Source organism: Ailuropoda melanoleuca, chromosome 8, assembly GCF_002007445.2.
Source record: "Ailuropoda melanoleuca isolate Jingjing chromosome 8, ASM200744v2, whole genome shotgun sequence".
Classification (NCBI taxonomy): domain Eukaryota; kingdom Metazoa; phylum Chordata; class Mammalia; order Carnivora; family Ursidae; genus Ailuropoda; species Ailuropoda melanoleuca.
The window spans coordinates 119,398,499-119,426,212 of record NC_048225.1 but is presented as its reverse complement, the minus strand read 5'-3'; the positions used below and the strand labels follow the sequence as shown (position 1 = coordinate 119,426,212).

General features: G+C 38.7%; 1 protein-coding gene across 1 annotated transcript in view; it reads left to right on the top strand.

The window, feature by feature from the left end:
• The window catches only part of AIDA (axin interactor, dorsalization associated), a 34,882-nt gene that overhangs the window by 3,156 nt on the left and 4,012 nt on the right, over window positions 1-27,714 (top strand). The window contains exons 2-8 of the mRNA XM_002914180.4: window positions 4,715-4,784; window positions 11,478-11,531; window positions 12,125-12,179; window positions 17,272-17,335; window positions 17,574-17,680; window positions 24,663-24,785; window positions 26,675-26,797. Coding sequence (XP_002914226.1) covers window positions 4,715-4,784; window positions 11,478-11,531; window positions 12,125-12,179; window positions 17,272-17,335; window positions 17,574-17,680; window positions 24,663-24,785; window positions 26,675-26,797 — 596 coding nt within the window. The remainder of the gene's footprint in view (window positions 1-4,714; window positions 4,785-11,477; window positions 11,532-12,124; window positions 12,180-17,271; window positions 17,336-17,573; window positions 17,681-24,662; window positions 24,786-26,674; window positions 26,798-27,714) is intronic.

Below are 27,714 nucleotides of genomic sequence, written 5' to 3'. Positions count from 1 at the left end.
GAAGGCAGACGCTTAACCGCTGTGCCACCCAGGCGCCCCTAGATATTTTGTATTCTTAAGAATGAATATGGATTCAGAAGTATGCTGTGGGAGCATTGAGTTGATATTAAAGTGCTGTCGGAAGGCTTAAACGAATATGTCAAAACTAGGATTGCTAGCCAAAAGATACGTGGTCAATTTTAATTCTGTGAAGCAGACCAGATCTTTCAGCAACCTGGGGATACATGACCCCAAACTTACGGTAGAATGGTATAGACTCTGTTGCTCAGAATCAGATGCTTCACAGGGTCAGTGCTGAGGTATTAATCTAGCACACGGATGCTCAAAAAATACTTGTTGAATGAGTTTGAAGACTGAATAATACTTGCTCTTAAATCATCTTTATTATGCCTTCATCAGTGCTTCTTAGAGTGGGTCCACAGATGGGTACTGGTCTGCAATGAGGTAGAGAAATTGAAATTTAAGATTTAGAAACTTCATAGCAATTCGACATCTTCATAAGAGTTTTTACTATATTTTATAGAAGTGTTAGCTTGGAACAGATTGGGGAAAGAAACTAGTCCTTCAGTACAGATAGTTTGAGAAGCACTAATTTCTGTCGTGGATTGTTGTGGGGTTTCTTTCAGTCATTTGTTTATGTGTTTAAAGTATATTTTAAACTCCCTCTTGAGACTAGTGCTGTTTGACCTGTAGGCATCCTTGTGGGATGAGATTATTCTCTAGAGACTATTTGAGAGGTTTCTCACCTTTCCTAATAGAATGTCAACTCTTTTAGCTGCTCATCTGATATCCAAAGCATGCGGATTTTCCCTCAGTGGACAAAATCATGTCTCACTTTGTCTTAAAATGGTGCAATCATTTATGGATTTAGAAAATTATTTTTTTCACCCAGGTCTTTAAAATAGTTTTTAAAATAGTATGACTTACATACCATGGAATTCACCCATTGTACATCTTCAGTCCAGTGATTTTTTTTTTTTAGTAAATTTACCAAGTTGTACAACCATCACTACAATCAAATTTTATAACATTTCCATCACCCCACAAAGATCCTTTGTGCCCATTTGCAATCATTCCATATTCCTGCCCCAGCCCCAGGCAACTGCTAATATATATTCTGTCTCTGAAGATTTGTCTTTTCTGGACATTTCATGTAAATTGATTCATATAAAATGTGATCTCTGTATGTGGCTTCTTTGATTTAGCATAATGTGTTTGAGGTTCGTCCACCTTGACCATATATCGGTACTTTGTTCCTCTTTACTGCTGAATAGGATTACGTTGAATGGATATACCATGTTCGTGTGTCCTTTCACTAGTTAAGGGACATTTGAGTTTTCTACTTTTTGACTATTAGCAGTAATGCTTTTTTGAACATTCACATGTAAGTCTTTGTGTGCACATGTATTTTCATTCCTTTTTGGGTAGGTACCAAGGAGTGGAATTTCTGGTTTGTATGGTAAATTTATGTGTACTTTTTTGGAGGAAACTGCCACATTGTCCAGACTGGCGATACAGTTTTATGTTTCTATTCGCAGTGTTTCAGAGTTAGTGCTCTCCATCTTGATGGCATTTGTCATCGTCTGTCTTTTCTAGTATAGCCATTCTAGTAGGTGTATAGTGTACTTCACTGTAGTTTTAATTTGCCTTTCTCTTATGACTAATGCTGCTGAACATCTTTTCTTATGCTTATTTTCCCTCTGTAAGTCTGGTTTAGGAAATGTCTATTCAAATCTTTTGCCCATTTTTAAACCGGGTTCCTTGTCTATTGAGTTTATAAGGGTTCTTTATATATTCTGGATACAGGTCCTTTATCAGATATATGATTTGCAAATACTTCCTCCCAGTCTGTTGCCTAATTTTTAAAAGCAGGATTCTGTTTGAATTTAACATCCTTGTCTGCTGACTGTTAGCATTTGAGCAGTTTAGAACTACCCCCTTTCCTCTGACAGCGACCCTGCTTAGGTTACAGTCACTTTTAGCATATTATGTGTAGAACTTTTCTTTCTTTTTTTTTTTTTTTAAGATTTTATTTATTTATTCGACAGAGATAGAGACAGCCAGCGAGAGAGGGAACACAAACAGGGGGAGTGGGAGAGGAAGAAGCAGGCTCATAGCGGAGGAGCCTGATGTGGGGCTCGCCCATAACGCCGGGATCACGCCCTGAGCCGAAGGCAGACGCTTAACCGCTGTGCCACCCAGGCGCCCCTGTGTAGAACTTTTCTAATAAAGAGACTGTGCCACATTATAACTTCCCTGAGATTGGGGATGTGTAGTTGACATCATTAAATATAGACTATAATTCCTGAAAGAGAACTTCATATAAGTGGTAGGCCAGCAAGTGTTAGAAACCAAGTGTAGAGCAAGGACAAGGGTAATGGCTATGTCTGTTTCTATTTGTGCTTTCTCTGTATAGAATCCACAAAGAGTGGGTCTCTAAATGACATCATAGGATAATATCATGGGGGTTCTACCTTTTGAGGTAAAATAAATGGATGCAAACAGTTTAAGTAACGTAGTAGAGTGATTCCTGGCAAATGTCAACGATTTTATGTAGGAGTTTTCATATTTTATGATAAGGAGGATGCATACCTTCATAGATTGGATGGAGGCCATCAAATATAATGAACTTTACACCTGATCTTTAAAGACATGATTGCATAGAATAGAACTCTCATCTAAGACTTTTTTTTGGAAACTCAGTGAACTGTCTTCTGCAATGGGCTTAGTAGGAAATCTAACACTTGCTACCCTTTGCATTCTTGCTTCCATTCTCCACCCAGAATAGTATAGTAGCTTGAGAATTACGGCTTTAAATTCTTTTGCCAGTTACAAAAAGTTTCATCAAAGAATCTCTCAATTCTTTGGGGTCTTTTTCCCCCACAAATTTCTAAAAATTGAGATAAATACCACATAACATAAGATTTCTCATTGTAAAGTTGTACGGTTTCGTTGTTCTAGTATATTCACAGTGTTATGCAACCATCGCTACCATCTCATTTCAGAACATTTCCATCACCCTCAAACCCCATACCTGAATCAATCACTCTCCACTCCTTCCTTACCCCAGCCCCAGGTAACCACAAATCTGCTGTCTCTATGGATTTATCCATTTTGGACATTTTGTGTAATTGGAATCATATGTGATTTTTTTTTTTTTTTTTTGCATCTGGCTTTTTCCATTTAACATAATGTTTTTGAGGTTCATCTGTGTCGTAGCCTGTATCTTCATTCCTCTTTGTGGCCAACTCCTGTTTCATTGAATGGATGCACCACATTTTGTTTATCCGTTCTGCAGTTGATAGACATTGTGGGTGTTTCCATTTTGGGCCATTATGCGTAGTGCTGCTGCTGTGAACATTCGTGTACAGGTTTTTTTGTGTGAGCATGTTTTCAGTTCTTGGACTATACCTAGAATTTTGAAATTGCTGGGTTATATGTATGGTAACTCTATGTTTAACTTTTGAGGAACTGCCAAACTGTTTTCCACAGTGACTGCATCATTTTACATTCCTACCAGCACTGTATGAAGGTTCCAAATTTTCCATATCCTTGCCAACACCATTATTTTTTTCCTCTCTCTTTTTTAGAAATTGTACCCATCCTAGTGGGTATGAGGTACTATCTCATTGTGGTTTTGATTAGTATTTCCCTGACGACTAATGAAATGATATTCATGTGCTTATTGACCATTTTTATATCTTCTTTCCCCCTGTTCGTGCTTGCTTACTCCCTGTCTTGCTTGCTCTCTCTAAAATAAATCATCTTTAAAAAAAATGTTCAAATTCTTTACCCATTTTTAAATTGAGTTATTTGTCCTTTTATTGTTTCATTGTAAGAGTCAATCTTTGAGCTTTTGTTGTCTTAGAAAGAGCTTTGGGGGTGCCTACGTGACTCAGTTGGTTAAGTGTCTGCCTTCAGCTCAGGTCATGATCCCAGCGTCCTGGGATCAGGTCCCACATCCTGCTTGCTCAGCGGGGAGCCTACTTCTCCCTCTGCCCCTTCCCTTGCTTGTGCATGCGCACTCTCTTTTTCTCTCTCTGTCAAAATAAGTAAATAAAATCTTTAAAAAAAAAAAAAAAGCTTTGGATCCTTACTGTTGAGTTTGGACTAGTAACACAGATCCATCCTTGAAAACTCATCCAAGGCCTAACTGCTATTTTTAAGAATGATAATTGGGCAAACAATGATCTTCAGGTCTGATTGGTGGAGGATTTTCTTTATTTTTCATGAAAAATATTTAGAAAAGCATAATTTAATAAACTTATCATTTTGTCATGGCTGTTATTTGAACTAATCTTATCAGCAAATTAATGATAGACTGATAAAGTGTCTCTGGCTGGTACTATTACTGGTGCTCCCTGGAAGTGTTTAAGCAAAATCTGGGCAACTGCTTATTGGCTTGTTAAAGAAGAAATTCATGAAAGAAAGTTGGATTAGTTGCCATTTGAGATTCTTTCCAGCTCTAAGATTCTGTTTTTACTGCCTAGAGCTGAAATTTGTCCCAGTGCAATGGTATAAAAAGTATTATATCTTATTTTTGTTGTTGTTGTATAGTTTGATTCTAATGTAGATTTATATGTTGAAAACACAGCAAAATATTATTATACTTCATGTCTGTTTTTTAAAAGATTTAAATTACTTCACCTTGTTGTATTTAGGGTAGTTTGCTTTCCTTCAATTCTAAAGAACATATTTTTTTTTCTTCTTACAGATTAGCAAGACATCTACAAAAAGAGGCCCAAGCGCAACACAATAATTCTGAATTCACAGAAGAACAAAAGGTACCATAAAATAGTCTCTCCGTATGATAAGATTCCAAATGCAAAGAATTCTGTCTTTCAACCCATTAAGCAAAAACAACAGAAACTGTTATAGTTAAGTACAAAGAATGACACCGATTATGCTTTGGGGAACATAAAGTGATCTCTGAGAGATAACACATGATTTACCACTTAGTAACTTTCTCACTTGATGAATTTCTCAACTCAGCCATTTAGACTTTAACTTTAGTGGAGACTATCTACACTCTGGGAGAGGGGTAGATTCCAGAGGCTGAAGTTTGTGAGTAATTACGTCCACCTTCAAGACTTATTTAACTCTAAATTTTCTTAATCCCTTCTTCCTCCTCTCAAAACAAACACAAAGCCAAAAAACAAAACAAAACCCCCAAAACCATCACTGAAAAAAGTAATAGTAAAATTATAATTAAAAAAAAATAGTTTAAGTCAAGAATTTGGCATAAGAATCCATCAGCAAAATAAATGCATAAGGTTGCAAACGGTCTCAGTGGTGCTCTTAATTAAGATTTTAATGTGTTGAGTCGATGCCGTGGACTTTTAGAGATTATAAAAAGTGGGATACTTTAAGAAGCTTTGCTTTCAAAGAGTGAAAAGAAACAGGAAGAAACAAGTCCCATTTTTTCCTGGCGCAGAGTATCTAGTGTTAAGTCAAATTTTAATCTTGTAGATAATGAAAAAAATTACTGGGTCAGTTTTTCCCTCTTCTCTTAAGAAAAGACATTGTGAAAACTATAGTGACTTAATTTGTTTTTATTCTTTTTCTGTACAAGGGATGGGAGTGGTTTTTTGCACACGTTTTAAGCCTAAAATTTATTTTAGTCCTTTTGTCTTTATTCATTTGACTCTTACTTATAGGCGTTTGAACAGATAAAACCCCTAAAGATTAGGGTTAGCTATATTTCTCACGCAAGTCAGTATGTTTGCATTTTAAAAATACTTAGTATCTGCATCATCTGTACTTTTTTTTGTATTTAGAAAACAAAACACGTTACTACAATTTACAGGTGCATTTTTCTTTTTTCCTTTACCGTTGTTAATGTATGCAGTAGATTTAGGAAATTCAGGATTTGAGTCCAGGAAAATAGTTAACCACAGAAGAAATGATTGGTTTGCTTGAGGAAAGGAACAAAGACTATATGCTTTATCACCTCTATAAGATTTGTGAACTCTAGGAAATGATTAATAAGTGATCAGCTGACATCACAAAATTAATTTTGAAACAAAATCTCAAATATTTGAGTATGCAAATTAATAGCTGACAAAGTGTGTTACGAATATGGAAACAGATGAAAGCTTAGGGAATTTTTACAAAGTTTCATGACCCCCTTCCCATGCTTGAATCATCTGTTGGTCTTGCGTTACTACGTGCTTTTTCACCAGCGCCTCTTGCATGGGTATAGGATCTGTGAGCAATATGACCGCAAATAGTAGGTGAGTTGACCTAAAATTTTTTTTAAATGCCATCAAGAATGAGCTTTGTCATACAATGATTAAACTAACAAGAAAAAAGAAACTTTTTCTTAATTTTCTTTAACTTTCTAAGGCTGAAGCTGATGTTCGATAATGCTCTTTATTCTTTAGTTTATAGCTGTTCCTTAGTAGCCACCGATGCTGCCTTTTTTTCAGTTTACACAGACCCACAGGTCTTATACTCCAGAAGTCCTGGGAGGCAGCATGACCTAGAGGAAAAGCCTGAGGTCTGGAGTCAGAAGACCGGTCTTGAATCTGGGCTCTGTGCTGTGGCCCTAATTTCCTTATGTATGAAATGAGGGATTCGATAACCTTGAATGATCCTAAAAGATAGCCCTACATCTTCTAATGACTTATACCTTTGAAGCTTTCTGTACCTCCTCCTTTCCTGGAGGCCTGATTTCTGAGGTATTTGTTATTTATAATACCTGCCTAGGGGGCATTTGTGGCTGCCAGTTGTGACTACAGAGGGAGCTTGTGCCTGCCTGCCTATTCCTTGGGCTTGGAGAAGGACCCCCAATCATTCTGTACTACATTAGGAACTTAAGGCAAGTTGTGTGCATTTACAAATTTAATTTTCTTAAAAAATACAGGTGAAACATTCACAATGGGCCAAACAACTCATACTGACATACAGACCTTATTTTGAATGTTACCCAAGGAGAAAGTCAAGAGGCTCCAAGTTAATAATTAGGGAACAAAGATTTCCCAGATGTGATCTGGGGGAACACTGGCTCTGAAAAATTAATAGGTGTTATTTGAACGGAGAGTTTGTGACTTGTCAGGGCTTTTAATATGCTAATGTGTGTGTTGAGGTAAAACTTTGGGTAATGGAGTGTTTCTTAAATTTGTTTGCTTTTGGAGGCTGCCCCCCTCCTCCCTTTATAGGACACCTCATTGGGCTTAGTGTTCCGAAGAACATGTTATAGGAGATTTCAAAACCAACTGTTAGGTCTGCAAAATTAATTGAATGCCAGACCTGGCATATAAGCCTAAGGAGAAGAAGCTCAATTGCATTTTCAGGAAAATGCAGAATCTACCTTATATTACCCTGAGCAAAATTGTTCTTTATGTTTACTATTTTGAATTTTATTTTTTATGCTTTTGCTGTTCTCAGTATTTTTGTAGCAGTGACAAATCTTAGAATTACGCTAACCATTCATAGTTTGTGGGACTTTGGAAAATTTTTTTAAAAACCAGTATTTCAGGGGCGCCTGGGTGGCTCAGTTGTTAAGCTTCTGCCTTCGGCTCAGGGCGTGATCCCAGTGTTCTGGGATTGAGCCCCGCATCAGGCTCCTCCGCTGGGAGCCTGCTTCTTCCTCTCCCACTCCCCCTGCTTGTGTTGCCTCTCTGGCTGTCTCTCTCTCTCTCCCTCTGTCAGATAAATAAATAAAATCTTTAAAAAAAAAATAAAAATAAAAACCAGTATTTCTTTATGAAGATTTTTACTGTCTTACAATAAGCTTTGAAAAATAGTTGATGAATAAATGCTTTGTTGGGTCTTAGATTATTGATATTTATCCATATATAATTATTTAAGATCAGAGAAATAGTAATTTTTGAGAAAATAACATACACATCTTAACAGTATTTTAAATCTAAACTCTAGAGCAGAACTACTGATCTCTCTAAACTTTATTAATTGGTCATTAAAAAAATCTTCACATGGATTTGCTATTCATAATATTCTCAAAGATTTCTGGTGGAAAATGAGAAAATTTAGGACTCTTATTTGATCCTCCCTCATGATTAGTGGACTTAGTTCTCATTTCAGTCCTCAATAGTTTTGTCATTATAACAACTGAGTTTAGTAGCCAAAGAATAGCTGCCAAAAGCTTTCATTCCATTAAATTCCGTACTTTGGTGTCGTCGTTTTTCTCATGTAAGTTTCTGGACAGAACATCCTGTCTCATGATGCTTAGAAAGTTTTTCCCTGTTTTGAATCGAATTTGGTAGTAATGAGAGTTCCAGCACTATGTGCTTGTTTTATATTTCATAGGTTCCCCCTTTCCACTCTCTCCCCCGCCTTCCTCTTTTTTCTCCCACCTGGCCTCCCCCCTGCTAGAGAGTAGATGACTGGCTGTTTAAATTAAAATTAAGTCTGGGATTGAAATGGTACTACTTTATGTGTATTTTTTAAACTTTTTCCTTATGTAAATTGAATACATTTTAGCAAAATTAACTTGGCTCTTTGTTTTTATTCCATCCTCTCCTTAGCTGCTGTTTTTATTAATTTCCCTACCATTGGCAAAATAAAATAGCCAATATTCTGAAAACGAGAACATTTTCCATTTCTGTACCATATTTTGCATGAGCAGTTGATTTGAATGAGGTGCTAATAATTTAAATCTTTTAAAACTAAACTTCATTTACCTTCAGTGCTTAGTCTTAATGTACGTTGGTTAATAGTCAGTATTTAATACCTGGACACAAGTGACCTTGTGCTGGTTAATCATTTTTCCTAACCATTTGTTTTTAAGAAAGGTGACACAGTGACAGTAGCAAGCAATTGATTTTGACATCAATAAATGCTACATGTTTTAAAAGTCATTGCTGCAGCTGAAAATGATAGTGTTTCGCTCCCTTTTTAATACTGATGTTGGGTGTGGTCCCTTAAAGTAGTTATGAATAATGCCTATTGGTATTTTGCCATAGTTCAGTAGATTCTGTGTAAAAAGCTGTTGCTTCTGCTTAACTTGGAGAAATGTTTAAATTTAAAATGGGTTATTAGTGGAATCGTAATTGTTAAACTACATTTTATCTTAAATGTTAACAGCCTCAAAGCAAATGGATTTCATAGCAAATGAAAGAAAGGGAGTTAACTAATATTTCTAAAGACTTACTCATTGATACAGCTCACTTAATACAGAATCCTTTTTAAAAAGCATTTTTAAAAGAACCTGAAAAGTATGGCCAAATGGTATTAAAATAAGTATATCGGTTTATTGTACATATTACTAGTGTATGTATAGAAGACATGGATGTCTAGGGCAAGCTGCTTAATCTCTTCAGTTTTCACATTGGTAGAATGATTGTCTCTAACTCAGGGTTATAATGAAGATCATACGAATTAATGCTTATAAATCACTTAGAACTTGAGTACTTAATAGCTGTTAGCCATTACTGTATTGTATGTATGTTTATGTTTTTATAAAAAAACTTTATAGTTCATTTTATTTATTTTATTTTATTTACTTATATATTTAAATCACTTAGTTTTGTCAGAGTTGAGTGGTATATTTGAACAACAATGGGAATATTAGATTTTATGTAGAAAAGACTCTTGCTGGTTCCTATGCAATAGCTATTTGAGAGAGTAAATAAATATCTGAGTTATCTTGAGTCCTTTTGAAGTTACTAAATTTAAACGTAATCTTTAAATGTAAAATTTCAGAATAAAATTGGATATTTTCTTAACTGTGATATTGGGATTAAAAGGAATTTTTAAAGATCGTGGAGATAGTGTTACTTATTCCTTGGCCAAGGGTCCTGTCTGGCTCAGGAGTGGTTGGAGTTGGCTCTACCAGCTGTCGATTGTCGATAAGGTAATTGCATAATGCCTCCTAGCCTGAGTACCAGGGGCCAGGACAGTACTTGTTACACTCCTTTGCTCCTCGTTTATCTTATAAAGAAAGGAAAATCCAATTTACTAAACTTTTGCAAGTGATCAGTACGTGTAGAAAAAAACATGTCATTTTTTCCCAAAGAATGTTTCATGTGAAGGTATTGCAAATATTGTACGTGAATCCTTCACTGTTATGGTCTGGATTTATTCCTAATGAAAACATAAGAAATGCCCTTCTTTCGAAGGACTTCAAAATGTCAACGGGCCTAATTCAGCCGCCTGCTCTTGTAAGATATTTCTTCTTTGGGTCTCCTCCTCTTTATTTCCATTCTAGTCGTTCATGTTCTTGTTCTGATTCTCATTTACCCAGACAGCTGGAGTAACCTGACTGCTCTTGCCTGTAGTCTTTTCCCTTTTCTCCCCCAACCTATGGAGACCGTTGTCATAACAGTCTTCCTAAAGGTCAAATCTGATCATCATTCTTCTATTCAAAAACCTCTGTGTAATTTATTGCTAAAGTAATAACAGATTCCTCAGCTAGTCATGGAGGGTCCCCTTCAGAAAGATCACTGCTGCCCCCAGCATGCATGCATACACACACACACACACACACACACACACACACTTACTCGCTCTTCACTTTTCAAACCTATATCCCTCTGCTTTCAGTTTGAGACTTCAGACAACTGAACCGTGACGGTTTTCTAAACTCTTCAGTGTTACAAATCCTCCCAGTCACTGAGGCTTGATTTCTAACACAGATCCTTGCACTGTTTCTTCAGAATGTGTGATGGTTCGCTTTGCTAAAGCTTATAAGAATCAAGTCTCGCTCCTTTGTGTTACGGTGATTTTGTAGAGTCTCATCGCACATAATAGAACTGGAGCTTGTTAAAAGCAAGGACCGTACCCTATCGTTTATATCCATTTTATAGCTCATGTGAGACAGATCTGACTATAAAACTTGGCACCATTCATCACAAGTATTGATTTTGCTAAGTATTACCTACATATTTAATGAGACAAGTCAAGATTGGACTTATGTCAAAATTAAATGATACTATTTCACTGGCTTTCAGATATTTTTTAATTTTAAATCTTTTAGCAAATTTCAGGCATAATGGAGATGAAGAGAAGGCAAAGCTTGGGAGGGAAGATGTTGGAAGACCTTTTCATTGCCCTTTAAATAAATCTAAAGCAAACTTGATTTAAAATTGGTCATGGTACAGTTAGGTCAGGAGAAAATATAGACTCACATTCTCTCCCTTATCTTAGCCCTTTGCCTCCTGTTTCTCTTTAAAATCTGCAAGATGGGGGCGCCTGGGTGGCACAGCGATTAAGCGTCTGCCTTTGGCTCAGGGCGTGATCGCCGTTGTGGGATCGAGCCCCACATCAGGCTCCTCCGCTTTGAGCCTGCTTCTTCCTCTCCCACTCCCCCTGCTTGTGTTCCCTCTCTCACTGGCTGTCTCTATCTCTGTCGAATAAATAAATAAAATCTTTTTTAAAAAAAATCTGCAAGATGCTTCGAAGAAGTAAAATTTAAAAAAATTATAGATCCCTTACTAATAAAAATTAACTCCATGGTTTTGACAACTAACACTTGCAATATATTCGGTATTTATGACTTTTTCTTTTTCCTACAGAAAACCATAGGCAAAATTGCAACATGCTTGGAATTACGAAGTGCAGCTTTACAGGTAAACACGTTTTTTTCCCTGCTTTCTAATATAAGGAAAAATCATTATGAACTAGTCTAATAAACCTTAAGCATTAATGCTAAAAGCAGTATTGTCTCGGAAGAGATTTCCAGCAATAGGAATTCATGGGTTAAGCTCCTATTAAAAGATTTAATTCATATTTAATGAACTGGAGAGAGAAAAGGTATAACTTCAGTTTTTTGTTATTTTTAGCCTGAATGTTCCAAAATATAAAAACAAAAACCAGTTTGGGACTTTTCATTTTCTTTTCCTTTTTTTTAAGATTTTATTTATTTGTCAGAGCACAAGAGGGGGAGTGGCAGGCAGAGGGAGAAGCAGGCTCCCCTCTGAGCAAGGAGCCCGTTGTGGGACTCGATCCCGGACCCTGGGATCATGACCTGAGCCAAAGGCAGACGCTTAACCAACTGAGCCACCCAGGCATCCCAGGACTTTTCATTTTCTACTCTGAAAGCATGAAATGGATTCATTTATTTTGTCCACTTTTTGAATATTTAGTTCTTACTACTTAAAAGACATAGGGGATAGTGAAATGTTTGTAATAAAAAGATGTAATATGCATATTTTAAATTCAGTCCACACAGTCTCAAGAAGAATTTAAACTGGAGGACCTGAAGAAGCTAGAACCAAGTAAGTTTTATTTTTCATTCTTGGTGGTACTCCTTTAGAAAACTAATCTATTATAGATATGAAGATTATCAGCATAGATGCTTATTCATTTCTGTTCCTACCTAGTCCTATGTGATTTTTTTTGTGCTTTTAGAGTTCCTGTAATATTTATAGTAATTATTATTCTGTTCACCATTATAGAATATGAAAAATTATTTGATTCCAGGTCCTACTTCATTCATATGTTTTAGCCTTTGTTTTAATCACTTTACTAAAGCTGTAATTACTTTGGTAAACATTTGCAGTAGACTTTACTGGAGAGTATAAAGTTACAATTATTGATGCCCATTTACCCTTCATGTCCTCAAAAACTACAGTCCGGCTGTTTGTGATGCTCTACAAAAGATTTCCTTGTTGTCCCCTTTCTCCTGTCTCTTCTTGAAAGCTTTTTTGAAGTAAACAGTTGCTTCAGATGTTTTGGTGGTTGGGATGTGCCAAGTAAGATTTTCTTATAGGTTCACATGAATGTTCTCTTAGAAGAATGTTTTCTTGTTGTTCATATGAACGTTCTCTTTGCAGAGTAGGAAAAGGCACAAGTACCACAGTCCACCATATTTTCATCACCCCAGAAAGAAGCCCTGTCCCTGTTTAGCACACACCTGCTTCCCCCACTCCTCAATTCCCAGCCCTAGGCAACCATTAATCCACTTTCTGTCTTGTGAATTTGCCTGTTCTCGACATTTTGTATAAATGAAATCTACCACATATGGTCTTTTCTGACCTATTAAGATTATTTTAAGAAAAGCACATCAATGGCTTTTAAAAAAAGATTAGCCACAGTGAGGATGTCTGTTTTGTAATGGTTTTAAAGATTATAATGTTCAATTTTTTTTAAATGATAAGAATAATTAGGATTTGGGTTTTCTATTTAGTCACTGCTTTCCATTAGTTTTTTGTTTGTTTTTTGGTGTTTCCAAATAAAATTTTAGAGTGTTACAGATTTCTTCTGTTGCCTTATAGGATCTTTCATTGATTTTAATGGTTACCATTACCAGTAATGAGACCAAACACTCAGATAAGTCCACTCAGCTACAGTTCGCTAACCGCATGATCTTACAGATTGTAAAGGCCAGAACTGGGTTTTAACCAGGGTGCTAAGTGACCCCAAGGCCTATGTTCCTTCCACTGTATTTTGTTGTGATACCTATAATGGTGCAATATTGACATCAATCCTAAATATCGTGGGTTTCCAGTTCAAGCTTTTGAGAGATTATTGACCCATGTATTAATGGCAGATTGGACCAAAATCTGCATTAGTCTTCTATTTCTTGCTTTTTTGTTTGTTAGCCTGTTTTTGTTTTTTTAAGATTAGGGGTGGGAATGGAAAGATAGTATTGGGATTTATTTTGTTATATTTTGAATTTATATAGTGCTTTTCATTTGGACCTCTCCCTTCTTCGTACTTAGTTGTCTTTTTAGGTGATTTTAATTTGCTATTGCCTTTTAAAGGAATGTAAATATGTATATTATATCTCAGGATATGCTCTGTAATTTTGCATTTATCAAAGCTAGGCACTTGTTATGAGTTATATTAACAGAAACATTTTCTACGAATCGGTATTTTGTATGGGGGCCACGTGGCTCAGTCGGTACAATGTGCACACACAGGCCCACCTGTCGGCTGACAGCTGATGGCACACGTCTGTCGGGAAACTTCGCTCCCGCTCCCAGCCCACTTGCACAGAGCACGGCCTGCCACCCCTGAAGGCCACACTCTAAAAATGACAGTCAACAAAGTGCGTTCTGCTTTCGTGGCTGATTTCTTTCATTTTTCTGGTAGACAAAATGAATAAGTGCTTCCCATCTGAAAGGTTATTTTTTTAATTATGGGAGAAGATTCCCTGAAGACATTTAATCCTATCAATTTAAAAATTTGCCAAGATCATATGATATGCAGAGCATATCTGGAAGACTCAGTAAAATTGAATGCATATATTAGAAGTCTGAAAAACGCCTCTGACTCCTGTTGGAATAAGTCATAAAATTGCATCCTCTGCTCCGGGATTTCCTACTTTGGGATGACAACATATATGCCACAGCTATTTTATCTCTGAACTACAGCACTCTGAAACAAGCTGAGTAAGTTGAGTACAAAATCAGAGGAACTTTTTGGATTGCTCGGTTGATGCCATTACTTTACCTTCATGTAATTGCAGATAATTACTGAAGACCCATAATGCCAGATACGAAGCACTAAATTACATACTTTTAGTAANCCCTTCATGTCCTCAAAAACTACAGTCCGGCTGTTTGTGATGCTCTACAAAAGATTTCCTTGTTGTCCCCTTTCTCCTGTCTCTTCTTGAAAGCTTTTTTGAAGTAAACAGTTGCTTCAGATGTTTTGGTGGTTGGGATGTGCCAAGTAAGATTTTCTTATAGGTTCACATGAATGTTCTCTTAGAAGAATGTTTTCTTGTTGTTCATATGAACGTTCTCTTTGCAGAGTAGGAAAAGGCACAAGTACCACAGTCCACCATATTTTCATCACCCCAGAAAGAAGCCCTGTCCCTGTTTAGCACACACCTGCTTCCCCCACTCCTCAATTCCCAGCCCTAGGCAACCATTAATCCACTTTCTGTCTTGTGAATTTGCCTGTTCTCGACATTTTGTATAAATGAAATCTACCACATATGGTCTTTTCTGACCTATTAAGATTATTTTAAGAAAAGCACATCAATGGCTTTTAAAAAAAGATTAGCCACAGTGAGGATGTCTGTTTTGTAATGGTTTTAAAGATTATAATGTTCAATTTTTTTTAAATGATAAGAATAATTAGGATTTGGGTTTTCTATTTAGTCACTGCTTTCCATTAGTTTTTTGTTTGTTTTTTGGTGTTTCCAAATAAAATTTTAGAGTGTTACAGATTTCTTCTGTTGCCTTATAGGATCTTTCATTGATTTTAATGGTTACCATTACCAGTAATGAGACCAAACACTCAGATAAGTCCACTCAGCTACAGTTCGCTAACCGCATGATCTTACAGATTGTAAAGGCCAGAACTGGGTTTTAACCAGGGTGCTAAGTGACCCCAAGGCCTATGTTCCTTCCACTGTATTTTGTTGTGATACCTATAATGGTGCAATATTGACATCAATCCTAAATATCGTGGGTTTCCAGTTCAAGCTTTTGAGAGATTATTGACCCATGTATTAATGGCAGATTGGACCAAAATCTGCATTAGTCTTCTATTTCTTGCTTTTTTGTTTGTTAGCCTGTTTTTGTTTTTTTAAGATTAGGGGTGGGAATGGAAAGATAGTATTGGGATTTATTTTGTTATATTTTGAATTTATATAGTGCTTTTCATTTGGACCTCTCCCTTCTTCGTACTTAGTTGTCTTTTTAGGTGATTTTAATTTGCTATTGCCTTTTAAAGGAATGTAAATATGTATATTATATCTCAGGATATGCTCTGTAATTTTGCATTTATCAAAGCTAGGCACTTGTTATGAGTTATATTAACAGAAACATTTTCTACGAATCGGTATTTTGTATGGGGGCCACGTGGCTCAGTCGGTACAATGTGCACACACAGGCCCACCTGTCGGCTGACAGCTGATGGCACACGTCTGTCGGGAAACTTCGCTCCCGCTCCCAGCCCACTTGCACAGAGCACGGCCTGCCACCCCTGAAGGCCACACTCTAAAAATGACAGTCAACAAAGTGCGTTCTGCTTTCGTGGCTGATTTCTTTCATTTTTCTGGTAGACAAAATGAATAAGTGCTTCCCATCTGAAAGGTTATTTTTTTAATTATGGGAGAAGATTCCCTGAAGACATTTAATCCTATCAATTTAAAAATTTGCCAAGATCATATGATATGCAGAGCATATCTGGAAGACTCAGTAAATTGAATGCATATATTAGAAGTCTGAAAAACGCCTCTGACTCCTGTTGGAATAAGTCATAAAATTGCATCCTCTGCTCCGGGATTTCCTACTTTGGGATGACAACATATATGCCACAGCTATTTTATCTCTGAACTACAGCACTCTGAAACAAGCTGAGTAAGTTGAGTACAAAATCAGAGGAACTTTTTGGATTGCTCGGTTGATGCCATTACTTTACCTTCATGTAATTGCAGATAATTACTGAAGACCCATAATGCCAGATACGAAGCACTAAATTACATACTTTTAGTAACTCTGTAAGGTATCCACATCATAGTAGCTCTCTAAACGTAAGCAGAGTTACAGAACATCTTTTTTTTTTTTTTAATTGAAGGTTTTTGTGTTTTTTTTTTAAAGATTTTATTTGTCAGAGAAAGAGCACAAGCAGGGGGATTGGGCCGGCAGAGGGAGAAGCAGGCTCCCCACTGAGCAGAGAGCCCAGTGTGGAACTCAATCTCAGGACTCTGGGATCATGACCCGAGCCCAAGGCAGCCGCTAACCAACCGAGCCACCCAGGCATCCCTAGAACATCTCTAAGTTTACATGCCAGGATGTAATCATGGATCATACCCTAATGCAGAAGGTGGCGGGTGCCATGTTATGTGGAGACTTCTCTTGAGGGTGAATCCCGCTTTATGTATTTGTCTATGTATGTAGTAGGTAGATATATGTATGTCTATAATAAACTACCATAAATGGCATATGGAAATCGTAACCAATTTTATACAGTTTTGCCAGTTTTATGGACTTGAGGGGAAATCTAATCAGGACATAGACTAAAATAAGCTCATGTCCTCTAATTGGTTATCTTTGAACCAGTCTTGTCATTGAAGTATTCCCGGAAGGAGATCTTTTCTTCTGCTGCCCTGTGTTCACCTGGGACCTTGAACATACAACTATTTTGGAGTTTATTTTCTGTGAGCGCTCTGAGACTCTGGAACTTACTTTCCTTGGAGATCTGACAAAGTACTGGTATCTGGAGTATACTATGGATATTTTCATTTTGCTAAGACCTTCAATGGACAAAAGCATCGTGGCTCTGAATGATAAGATTGGGAATTTTTTTAAAGTATTAATATGCATAGTAAAATTGATTAAAAATCAGTCATTTCTAACAAAATTTTTTCGTGGAAGAATTTATGTGTCTTTCTTTCTGTTTTTATTCTAGTCCTAAAGAATATTCTTACATATAATAAGGAATTCCCATTTGACGTTCAGCCTGTCCCCTTAAGGTAAAAAAAAAAAAAAATAAGCACCAATATTTCTCTTATTTTATTGCCTTATTTTATACCTAGTTTTCAGATATTTCTGCATTTTTATATCAGTATTGATATCTATAATATCAATAGATCCATATTTTTGTGTCAACATTTTTTGTATCCACATCTTACCTGGGAAATGGGTGGCTATAATGTCTCCTAGGGTAGTTAATTTTGTAGCTCACTATTTTGCCTGCCGTTTTGCATGTAGAAGAATTTTAGCACCTGGTGAAGAAGAGAATTTGGAATTTGAAGAAGATGAAGAAGAAGGTGGTGCTGGAGCAGGGTCTCCTGATTCCTTTCCTGCTAGAGTTCCTGGTGAGTATCACTGATTTCACAAGAGCCGTAGCTTAATCCAAGGTTAGGGTGTTTTAGAACTTATTTTGCTACTTGCCAATCTTAAGCACATTTTCATCGCCATGTTATTGGCTGGAGCTATTTTATACACATAGTCTGAAGGTATCTTACTATCTGTGTTGGGGTGCACAAGGCCACCCTGAAGTTCACTGATTTGCCAGGAGGACTCAGAGACTCACTGTCTAGTTGTATTCACAGCTATGAGTTATTGCGATGAGCAAAGACAAAAACAAAAGCAGCAAAGGGAAAAGGTGCACAAGTGAGCGAAGTCTGGAGGAAACCAGGTGCGAGCTTCTTTTCTTCTTTTTTCCTTTCTTTTTTTTTCTTTTTTACATTTTATTTAAATTCAAGTTCATTGGGGCGCCTGGGTGGCACAGCGGTTAAGCGTCTGCCTTCGGCTCAGGGCGTGATCCCGGCGTTGTGGGATCGAGCCCCACATCAGGCTCCTCTGCTATGAGCCTGCTTCTTCCTTTCACTCCCCCTGCTTGTGTTCCTTCTCTCACTGAGGCTGTCTCTATCTCTGTCGAATAAATAAATAAAATCTTTAAAAAATAAATAAATAAATAAATTCAAGTTCATTAACATAGAGTGTATTGTTAGTTTCAGGGGTAGAATTTAGTGATTCATCAGTTGCATATAATACCCGGTGCTCCTTACAAGTGCCCTTCTTAATGCCCATCACCCAGTCACCCCATGAGGTGCAGGCTTCTAAGAGTCCTCTCCCAGTGGAGTCACATAGGTTGTGCTACACGTAAACTGTGACCGTGGGAAGCTATTAGAGACTCCGTGCCCAGCACTGTTCTTAGGGGCTGATTACATAGGCACCCTCTGCTTAGCACTGGCCAGGAGTTGGCCAGAGTTCCAAACTCCTGGAAGGAAAGCGCATATTCAGCATAAACCATATTATTTGCATAGTTTATAGATAGTGACCATCCTTATTGGGGGATGGTGGGAACATGCCCGAAATCCAAGTTCCCAGACTCTAGCCCAATGGTGGCCTTGCTGGCAGGCCTTTCTGAAAATAACAGTCTCAGGCCTGCTACGGAAACTCTTTTCTGTAGACTATTGTAAGCACGTCTTTAATTAATCAAGTGTAGTCATTAAGACTGGATCCAAGGGGAGTGGGTACTGAGCAAATGCTCTTTTTTCCCATCTTGTTTTAGGAAAGGAAATAATGTATGGCAAGCCGTTTTTATTTGCAAAAGATCTCTTTGAGGGTCTTCCCTTTCTGTAAATGACCTAGGCAGGCACCCTGGATAAGTCTCTTGCCTCTGCCAATCACTGGTTTACTCTGTTCTGTTCTTACACAGTGCGTAGTTTTCCTTTCCGGTAAACTAGTTCACTTCAGGTATGATAGCAATACGCTATAAGATCATCGTGCATGTTGAAATAGAACCTAGAAGCTTTACAGTAGAGCTAAATACAATTTGTGTGTCATCCAGATAACTTTGTTGGTAGTAAAAGTATAGTAATATTCCAGTATTTTTAATACCCCCTGGGGAGGAGGCGTTATGCAGCAGGAGCAGCAGATTGAAGCAGCAGATGCTTGGGCTGGAGTCTAGGCTCTGACGGTTACTAGCGGGAGGACTTTGCTCTTGTTTCCTAAACCAGTCTGAAGCTCAATTTCTTTCTTTGTAAAATGGGATACCAGTGCCTAACTTGACAGGTTACCGTGAAGATGAAACACGGTACTACGGCTAAAGCTGTGAGCGCCGTTGGGGTCACGTGCTGAACGTTCCATGACGCCTGTTGTTCTGACCGTCCCCTCCCTTCAGTGGGAGGTAGCAGGACCTAGGCTCTGGGGTCACTGGGGAGATGACAGGAACTAGAGATAGTAGCTGTTAGTGCGACTGTTCCTTTGCTACAAGGGCATTATTTCCAATCTGCTTCGATTTATGAGGAGTGGTGTATTTTTCTTACTTTTGTGATATACAGAGGAAATTTCAAGCTGGCCAAGCTGGTGAGAGAAATTACTTTGCTGTTTTACTGACTAATTGTCATTCTCTTTTCAAACCACATACTGTAATTGATGTAGCTTCCAGTGCTATGAATTTCAATCTGATTTGGTGGTTTGCTCACTTACTGCACTTCTGGAGCAGATAAGATCCTTGAAGTAAATGACGTAAACCATGATACAGAGTAAGGTCTTTGTGGGGTTCAGGTTGCTGAGTTGAAGAGAAACTTGTACCATAAACTAAATCCATTTGCTATGTAGGAATAATCCCAAATTAAATAGATTTTTGTATTCTGACACAGCATTGTGTTATTTCAGAGATACAGAAAGGTTACCGAACCCTTCTGTTCGCTGAATTTCTTTTTCCTAAAAGTAAGAAAGAGCACATGTAGTTTAATTAACTGTATTTAGTCTGTGATACGAGTGTTATTAAGTAATCTGTAGAGCCACCTGGGTGGCTCAGTCGGTTAAGCATCTGCCTTTGGCTCAGGTCATGATCTCAGGGTCTTGGGATCAAGCCCCACATCGGGCCCCCTGCTCAGCATGAAGTCTGCTTGTTGTCTTCTCCCTCTCTCTCTGCCCCTCCCCCACTGCTCATGCTCACTCTCATATAAATAAATAAAATTTTAAATAATTCTAAATCTGTTCTTGAGTTTAAAAAAAATTCTAGCAGACTGGGGCACCTGGGTGGCTCAGTCAGTTAAGCGTCTGACTCTTGATTTCGGCTCAGGTCTTGATCTCAGGGTTGTGAGATGGAGCCCCGCATCAGATTCTCTCCTTCTGCCCCTTCCTCCCTCTTAAAATAATAAATAAATAAATCTTTAAAAAAATTCTAGCAGACTGAGAATAGAACATGTCTCCAGGTATTCTCTATGGGACACTTAGAGCCAAAATCATACTTACTGGTAAAAATTGAAACTTTCCTTTTCAGATCAAGAGCAAGGCAAGAGTAAGAGTGCCTACTATTACCTCTTTTTATTAACATTGTCTGGAAGTCCTAGCCAGTACACTAGAACAAGAAAAATAAAAGATATAAACATTAGGAGAAGAAAATCCCTTCCCTTTATCTGCAGGTGTTATGTATTATATATATATACTCATATAAAAGAATCAGCAGATGAATAATTAGGATTAATAGAGATTAGCATGCATGGTTCCTTGAAAGAATTCTTAAGTACAGATTTTTTTTCTCTATAAATAAGCAACAGTTGCTTAGAAAATAAATACTATAACATTTATTATAGTATCGTAGACTATCATATACCTAGTAATAAATCCAACAAAAGAAGTATAAGACCTTTGTGAGGAAAATAATAAAACTATCAAGAGAAATTAAGTCTTTAATAAATGGAAAGGTATATTTCAGTTCGTGGATTGAAGAAGCAATTTGTAAAGATGTGACTATTTCTAAAGTTGAACTGAACTTCACTGCAATTCTAATAGATTTTTTTTTTAAAGAACTTGAGAGCTGTTTTATAATTTACATGGAAATGCAAACAGCCAAAAGTAGTTGACTCTTGGAAGATAATGTTAAGAGGGGAGAATTTGTTTTACTAAATGTCAAGACTTTTTAGAAAATTAGAGTGATTGAGACACTATGGTGGTGGTGCAAGGGTAGGAAATAGTCCTGTGAGACAGAGTGGACAGCCCATGCCTGATCTGTGATGAGGGTGCACTGTAGATCGCTGGGAGATGATGGTTTTATGAGTAGTGCGGGGCGCCACGTGGCGCAGTCCGTTAAGTGTCTGACTCTTGGTGTTGGCTCAGGCCCCAGTCTCAGGGCGGTGAGGTTGAGCCCCACGTCAGGCTCCCCGCCCAGTGGGATTCTCTCTCTCCTTTCCCTCTGGCCCTCCCCCTTGTGCACGCTCTCAAAGGCAGTGCTGGGACAATTGGGTATCCATGTGTTGGATAGAGTGAGATTGGGCTCCTATTACACACCAAAGACAAAAATTAATTACAAGTGGATTGTAGAATTAAATGCAAATGGAAGAATGATAAGGCTCTTACAAAATAAGAAAACGCCTTCATGATCTTGGAAAGGGGTAGATGCTTGAATAGGACACAGAAAGTAGTGACTATAAAGGAATATCAAGATTAAGAAATATGAATATATTAACACTGAGAATTTCTCATAATCAGAAGACACCATTAACAGAGAAGGGCTTGACACATGAAAGAAATCTGTGGTGTTAGAAGTCCGAAACAGTTGTTATCTCTCGGGTGAGAAAATGATTGGGGTGTGCTGGGGACGCAGGAGGGCTCCTAGTATGCTGCCAGTGTCTTTCCTGGATCTGGTGGTGGTTACACAGGCATAGGCATATTCCTTTGTGAAAATTCATTAAGCTGTACTTAGAATTTGTACATAATTTATATACTTTTTTATATGTTATTCTTCAATATAAAGTGGGTTTTTTTTAATTTTTTTAAGATTTTTTTATTTATTTATTCGACAGAGATAGAGACAGTCAGCGAGAGAGGGAACAGAAGCAGGGGGAGTGGGAGAGGAAGAGGCAGGCTCATAGGGGAGGAGCCTGATGTGGGGCTCGATCCCGTAACGCCGGGATCACGCCCTGAGCCGAAGGCAGACGCTTAACCGCTGTGCCACCCAGGCGCCCTGATATAAAGTTTTTTTAAATGTAAGCCACTGAGAAGCTTATTACAAACACATATCCAACAAAAGCTTGCATCAAAATATTAGAGAATTCCTACAAATAAGAAAAAGATGACTATTCCTCTTCAGAAAAGAGGAAATCCAAATGCTCATTCTAAAATGAGAAGGGGCTCAACCTCAGTCAGTCATTGGAAAAACACACATGACAACTGGATCAACATTTCTCCACACCTAAATTGGCTAAAAAGAGTCTGACAGCTCCAAGCCCATGGGGGGGAATACGGGGTGGGGGCAGTGCTGGAAGGGGGCATCCGCATGAACACTTTGGACACAGATTGTCTTTGTGTGGTAGGAGGACGATGCCACGTGTGATTTGGTGATCCCTCTCTTTTGCAAATGTGTGCTCACATGCACTAGAATTTGTGTACAAGGATGTTACAGCAGCATTGTTCAAACAATTTCCAAAAACTTGGAGCAATTCATAATGCCTGTCAACAGAAGAATGGCCACGTAAACTGTGCTGTGTTGATAAAACCCATGTACTATACACCAATACTATGAAGTCCTACAGATGAACAAATTACAGCTACTGGCAACAAGTCAGATAAATCTCACGTTCAGAAGCAGGCAAAACATTGTTATACGGTGCTTTTTAGCAATTATTTTGGAAGCCAGGAGAGTGGAGAGGGATTAGGAAGAACTTTGGGTGGTGATAGAAGGGAGACCCTGGGGTAATGTTTATCTCTTGACCTAAGTGATGGTTACATGGGTGCTTGTTTTCCAGTTTTCATTCGGCTGTGCACTTGTTTTATTTGCCTCTCTAAGTATTTATTTGATTTCACAGTTAAAATCTTTTAAAAGAGACAGTGGGTGCAGCAAGAGATCTTTTATCTTTAAGAAAACCATTGAATATTGAAAATGTGTTAAAATACAGCAAAATGTCAAAGACCTATTTCATGTGGGGAAAAGGTAATGTTATAATTTCCTTTCGAAATGGTACTGAATACTGCTTTGAGTGTTCCATTTTGGTTTTCTAACTTCTAACTTTTCATTAGCCAAAAGTTTTCTTTAACAAGTATCACCAGGTAAGACACTTGAATTTCTTTAAGATTTTATTTATTTATTTGAGAGAGACAGCAACAGAGATAGTGAGAGAACACAAATGAGAGGAGAGAGAAAAGCAGACTCCCTGCTGAGCAGGGAGCCCAATGTAGGGCTTGATATCAGGACCCTGAGATCATGACCTGAGCCTAATCAACTGAGCCACCCAGGCGCCCCAAGATTCTTGAATTTCTGTAGTAATTTTCCCATCATGGAAGTCACTCATTGTAAATGTGTACAGTTCAGTGACTTTGATCTGTAGAGCTTACATCTTACCAGTTTGATAGACCCAATTCGAGGACATTTCCATCACCCCCCAAAATCCCCTCAAGCCTGTTGTCAGCTAATTAAGTGTTCTGTTTTGAAGATAGTGAGTTGATTCACATATTTCAAATACTTTATCATTAAAAGTAGGATAACACATGTTGGACAGAAACATGAAAAATGTCAAAGTCCTTTACGAATGTTAGGTACTTTAGTCTGAGATACTATGTGCATATTAGATTAAAATCAACTTTTGTTCACATCTGTCTCGGTAGATATGAAACAAAGCTGTATAGTTGGTTTCTTGATGTCATTTTTCTGGGTAGGGAGTGTGTGGTCCTGGGTGATTCTTCAGTTTTAGTAAAAAATTTAGTTGATATGTGTGAGAGGTTTCAGATACACAGTTGTTGTGTATGCCATTCTCAGCAGGATTAATTTCTGAGGGAAAAGATCGGACAGGATAGGATGCAGAAAGGGGTGGGAAGTTAGATAATAAAATTATTTAATAAATACGTAAATATTGTAAGTTACTTCTTCCAATTTGTTGATTGGGTGATTTGGTATTTGTTGTTTGATTCTGGTATTGAGCTTCTAAAACTTTAGGGTAATATAAGATAAGTTTAAAAGGTTCTTTGTCTTTTTTCCTATCACTTCATATAGAGATACGAAATGTATCTTATGTAACATGAGTAAATGTGAAGTGTATATATGACGTGAGTATATTAAGCACGTGGTAATTCGTAATTGGGCTTCCCGGAGTGATTTTAATCTTGAACAGATTTGATGGACTTACGCTTCAGTGTTGAATATGAATTAAGGAAGTACAGATCTGTCTTGTGTCTTACTAAATATTTGCCCAGAAGAATCACATTGAATCTTTGGAAGTTTTGGAAACTAAATAATGTCTGGCGAGTTGCTAAGCCCATTAAGAGCAAGGCTGTGTCTTCTCTGTGTTGTTCAGTATTTGCTCTCCAGTTGCAGCTGGAGCTCACTTTTTGCTCTTCTCTTGTCAGGCACTTTACTACCCAGGCTGCCCTCAGAGCCAGGAATGACGTCACTCACCATCAGAATTGAGAAAATCGGTCTGAAGGATGCGGGGCAGTGCATCGATCCCTATATCACAGTTAGCGTAAAGGGTAAATAACTCTACGTTCTCCCCTCTGGTGAACTGTGTCACATTGATTTGCACTTGGGAAACGGGGCAGGTGTGGGGGTGGGTCCTTGCACCTGTGACAGTGCGTTTGCATTCATTCTACAGTGAGGGGAAATCCCTGGGCAGCTGTCATCGTTCCTTCACTGAGTATTTCTGAGAGTTTTTAAAAATACTTCATTATTTATAACTGACGTACGCGTTTGCTTTTGAGGGTTTTTGGGTAAATTTCCGTATTCTTAAAATCCCAGCCAGGGTGCCAACTAGACATACACACTATCTTTAACAGCAGATACTTCCTTCCACCTTCTCAGGGTGTGTGGTTTTCTTTGCCAAGCCTCACGCTCTCCAGTTCCCCCGTGCCTCCCCTTCGGGCCCTCCGCTTCCTGCCGCGGCGTCTCAGACACAGGGGAGCCCTGCAGGGTACACGAGCAGTGGGCCTCCAGTGAACCGTCCTGAGACAGGGAAGTTGGACACACCCATAAACAGCCATTCCCTGAGCCCAGTGCTGGGCCAGAAAGAAGAGTGGTATTTTTTACGAAGCACGGTCGTCTTCAGGACTTGTTTGTTTTCTCCTGTCCAGTGTGGCCTACCAGTTATTCCTTGAAAACAACATTTTGAGTCTTTGGTTTAGGAGGGAACCTGCACTGACGAAATTCTTTTGTTGGTGTCAGGCCTTTATTTGGCACTTTATTTGTAAAGCACTCAGCGGTCTTTTAAAAATTCTTGGGTGATTGAAGATGAGGTTGTCATACTATTATTGAGAAATCCCTGCACCATCAGTTTTCATTTACAGCTAACCTGCACTTCGAGGCAAACTGAAGACACAGGGACTGAAGTTGAACTCTTACCAATCATGGAAATAAATTCAGACTCCTGGGTTCATTAGTACCAAATAAAAACTAATTCAGACACAGAGAAGAATTTTAACTTGGAGACGGCAGGATCCACAGCGCTAATGCAGAAATACTTGAACCTCGGATGTTATTAGCTCCCAAGTGCACGGTCTGCCGGAAAGTCTTGGTACCCTACCTAGGTGATAGGCCATTTGTAAAGCTGCGTCTCTCACGTGGGACAGTACACCGTAAAAACGCCGTGCAGGGTGATGTGCGAGGTGCTCTGTTACCTTTGCCCACACACGGAACTGAAAGAAGCAAATGTACTAAATTGTTTTAAGTTCTCTAGGACAGGGGTGTGTTGAGTAATCCGTATACACTAGTCATTAAATGAGTCCGTGTTGAATTTGATAAAACTGGAAGAGTCCTGGCTCCGGGAAATGACAATACCATCTGGCTGTTGTGAATCAGGTTACTTCCTAGCAGGCACGGCAGAGTCGAGGTAACGTGCCTACTACGGAATGACTCATTTAGAGACAGGTTTCCACTGGCAGCTTTCATGTCCGTCGTTTTGACTCTGACTGAAGTACAACGAGGGAATGCTGCTAATGTTTGATGAAAGGCCTTTCTACGCCATGCACTTGGTCAAGGTTGGAAATAGGTGCAGGGGCCCCGCCACGGAGTATCTTTCATGTTCCTAATTTTTATTGCATACAGCATATAGCGGCGCAAGGAAGACACAAGTTCTTTTCCCCTCTGAACAATAAGGATCAAGCTTTGTCGTCTTCACGCTTTCTTTTGCGCCCGTACATGGCAAGTCCCCCTTCCCTGGCCCTGAGGCCTCCCGTGTCTCTGTCCTGAGCTTCCTCCACAACCTCCGGAGACCAGCAGCTCCCTGCGTACTGCTCACACCAGGGGGGGTGTCTGGATCTGACACTCTCCTCTCAGCTTTTGCCAGGCCTCTGTAGGAAACATAACCCTCTATGGTTCATTGGCAGTTTCTGAGTCTGTGTGTTTGAAACTCTTTTTTCCCTCCTAGATCTGAACGGCATAGATTTAACTCCTGTGCAGGACACTCCTGTGGCTTCAAGGAAAGAAGATACGTATGTTCACTTTAATGTGGACATTGAGCTCCAGAAGCATGTTGAAAAATTAACCAAAGGTTGGTTTGTGATGGTAAACGTCGGCTTCTTGTGGCCGGGGTCCTCTTCTTCTGTTTGTGCGCTTACGACCTGGCGCGGTGGTTGAAGTCCACGTCACATAGTGTTCAGTGACTTGAATGAACGATTGATTTTTTAAATGTGGGAATGAGGACTTGTATGATCTAATTGTGTAATAAATAACAGTTATATAATAAAACGTTCTTTGATTATAAAATTTCATCATCTTGGACAACAAAACAGAATGAAGTTTTCCTCTTACTGAAGAGTGGAGGGAGGTGGAGGCTTCCCAAGGCTCTCTGCTGGTTAAGTCTCTGATAGTTAACAAGTTGTTTTTCCAGCTGATTTTATTGGGCAGAAAGATACCATAACTTAGTTGGCAGGAAAATGGGAAAGGACAAAAACATTTTTAAAAAGGTGAAGTTACATGTCCAAGTTAGCCGGTTCCCGGGACTAAATGCTTTTCCATGCCATGTGCCCCGCGGGAGTGTTGGCATTCTAGGACAAGACTTCAGAGTTCCTCTGTCACCTGAGATTCAGTTGCAGTTTTGACATTTTCACGCTTTGCAAGAAGCTTGTACCTTTCAAACAACTGCCACAGTCTCTAAAATATTCGACATTTTCTCAGATCTGGTGCTGCTGCTGCCTGGGCTCCACCCCTGGAAGGCTTGTCTCTCGGGACTTCCGTTGGTGGGGTGGCTGCGAGTGTGAGCAGCACCTGCAAGCACATTAGATACCAGGGCTCAGGGCCCCCGCCTCCCGGCAGACCTCCTGACTCAGAAACCCACCAGCTGGGCTCAGCCGTCTCTGGGGTGGCGGCTTGCGCGTGGTTCTCTACGCCAGAGCTTGGGAATCGCTATTAGAATACATAGAGAGGTTAGGCTTAAGAAATAATGTTAAAGAAATTTCATTATGAAGT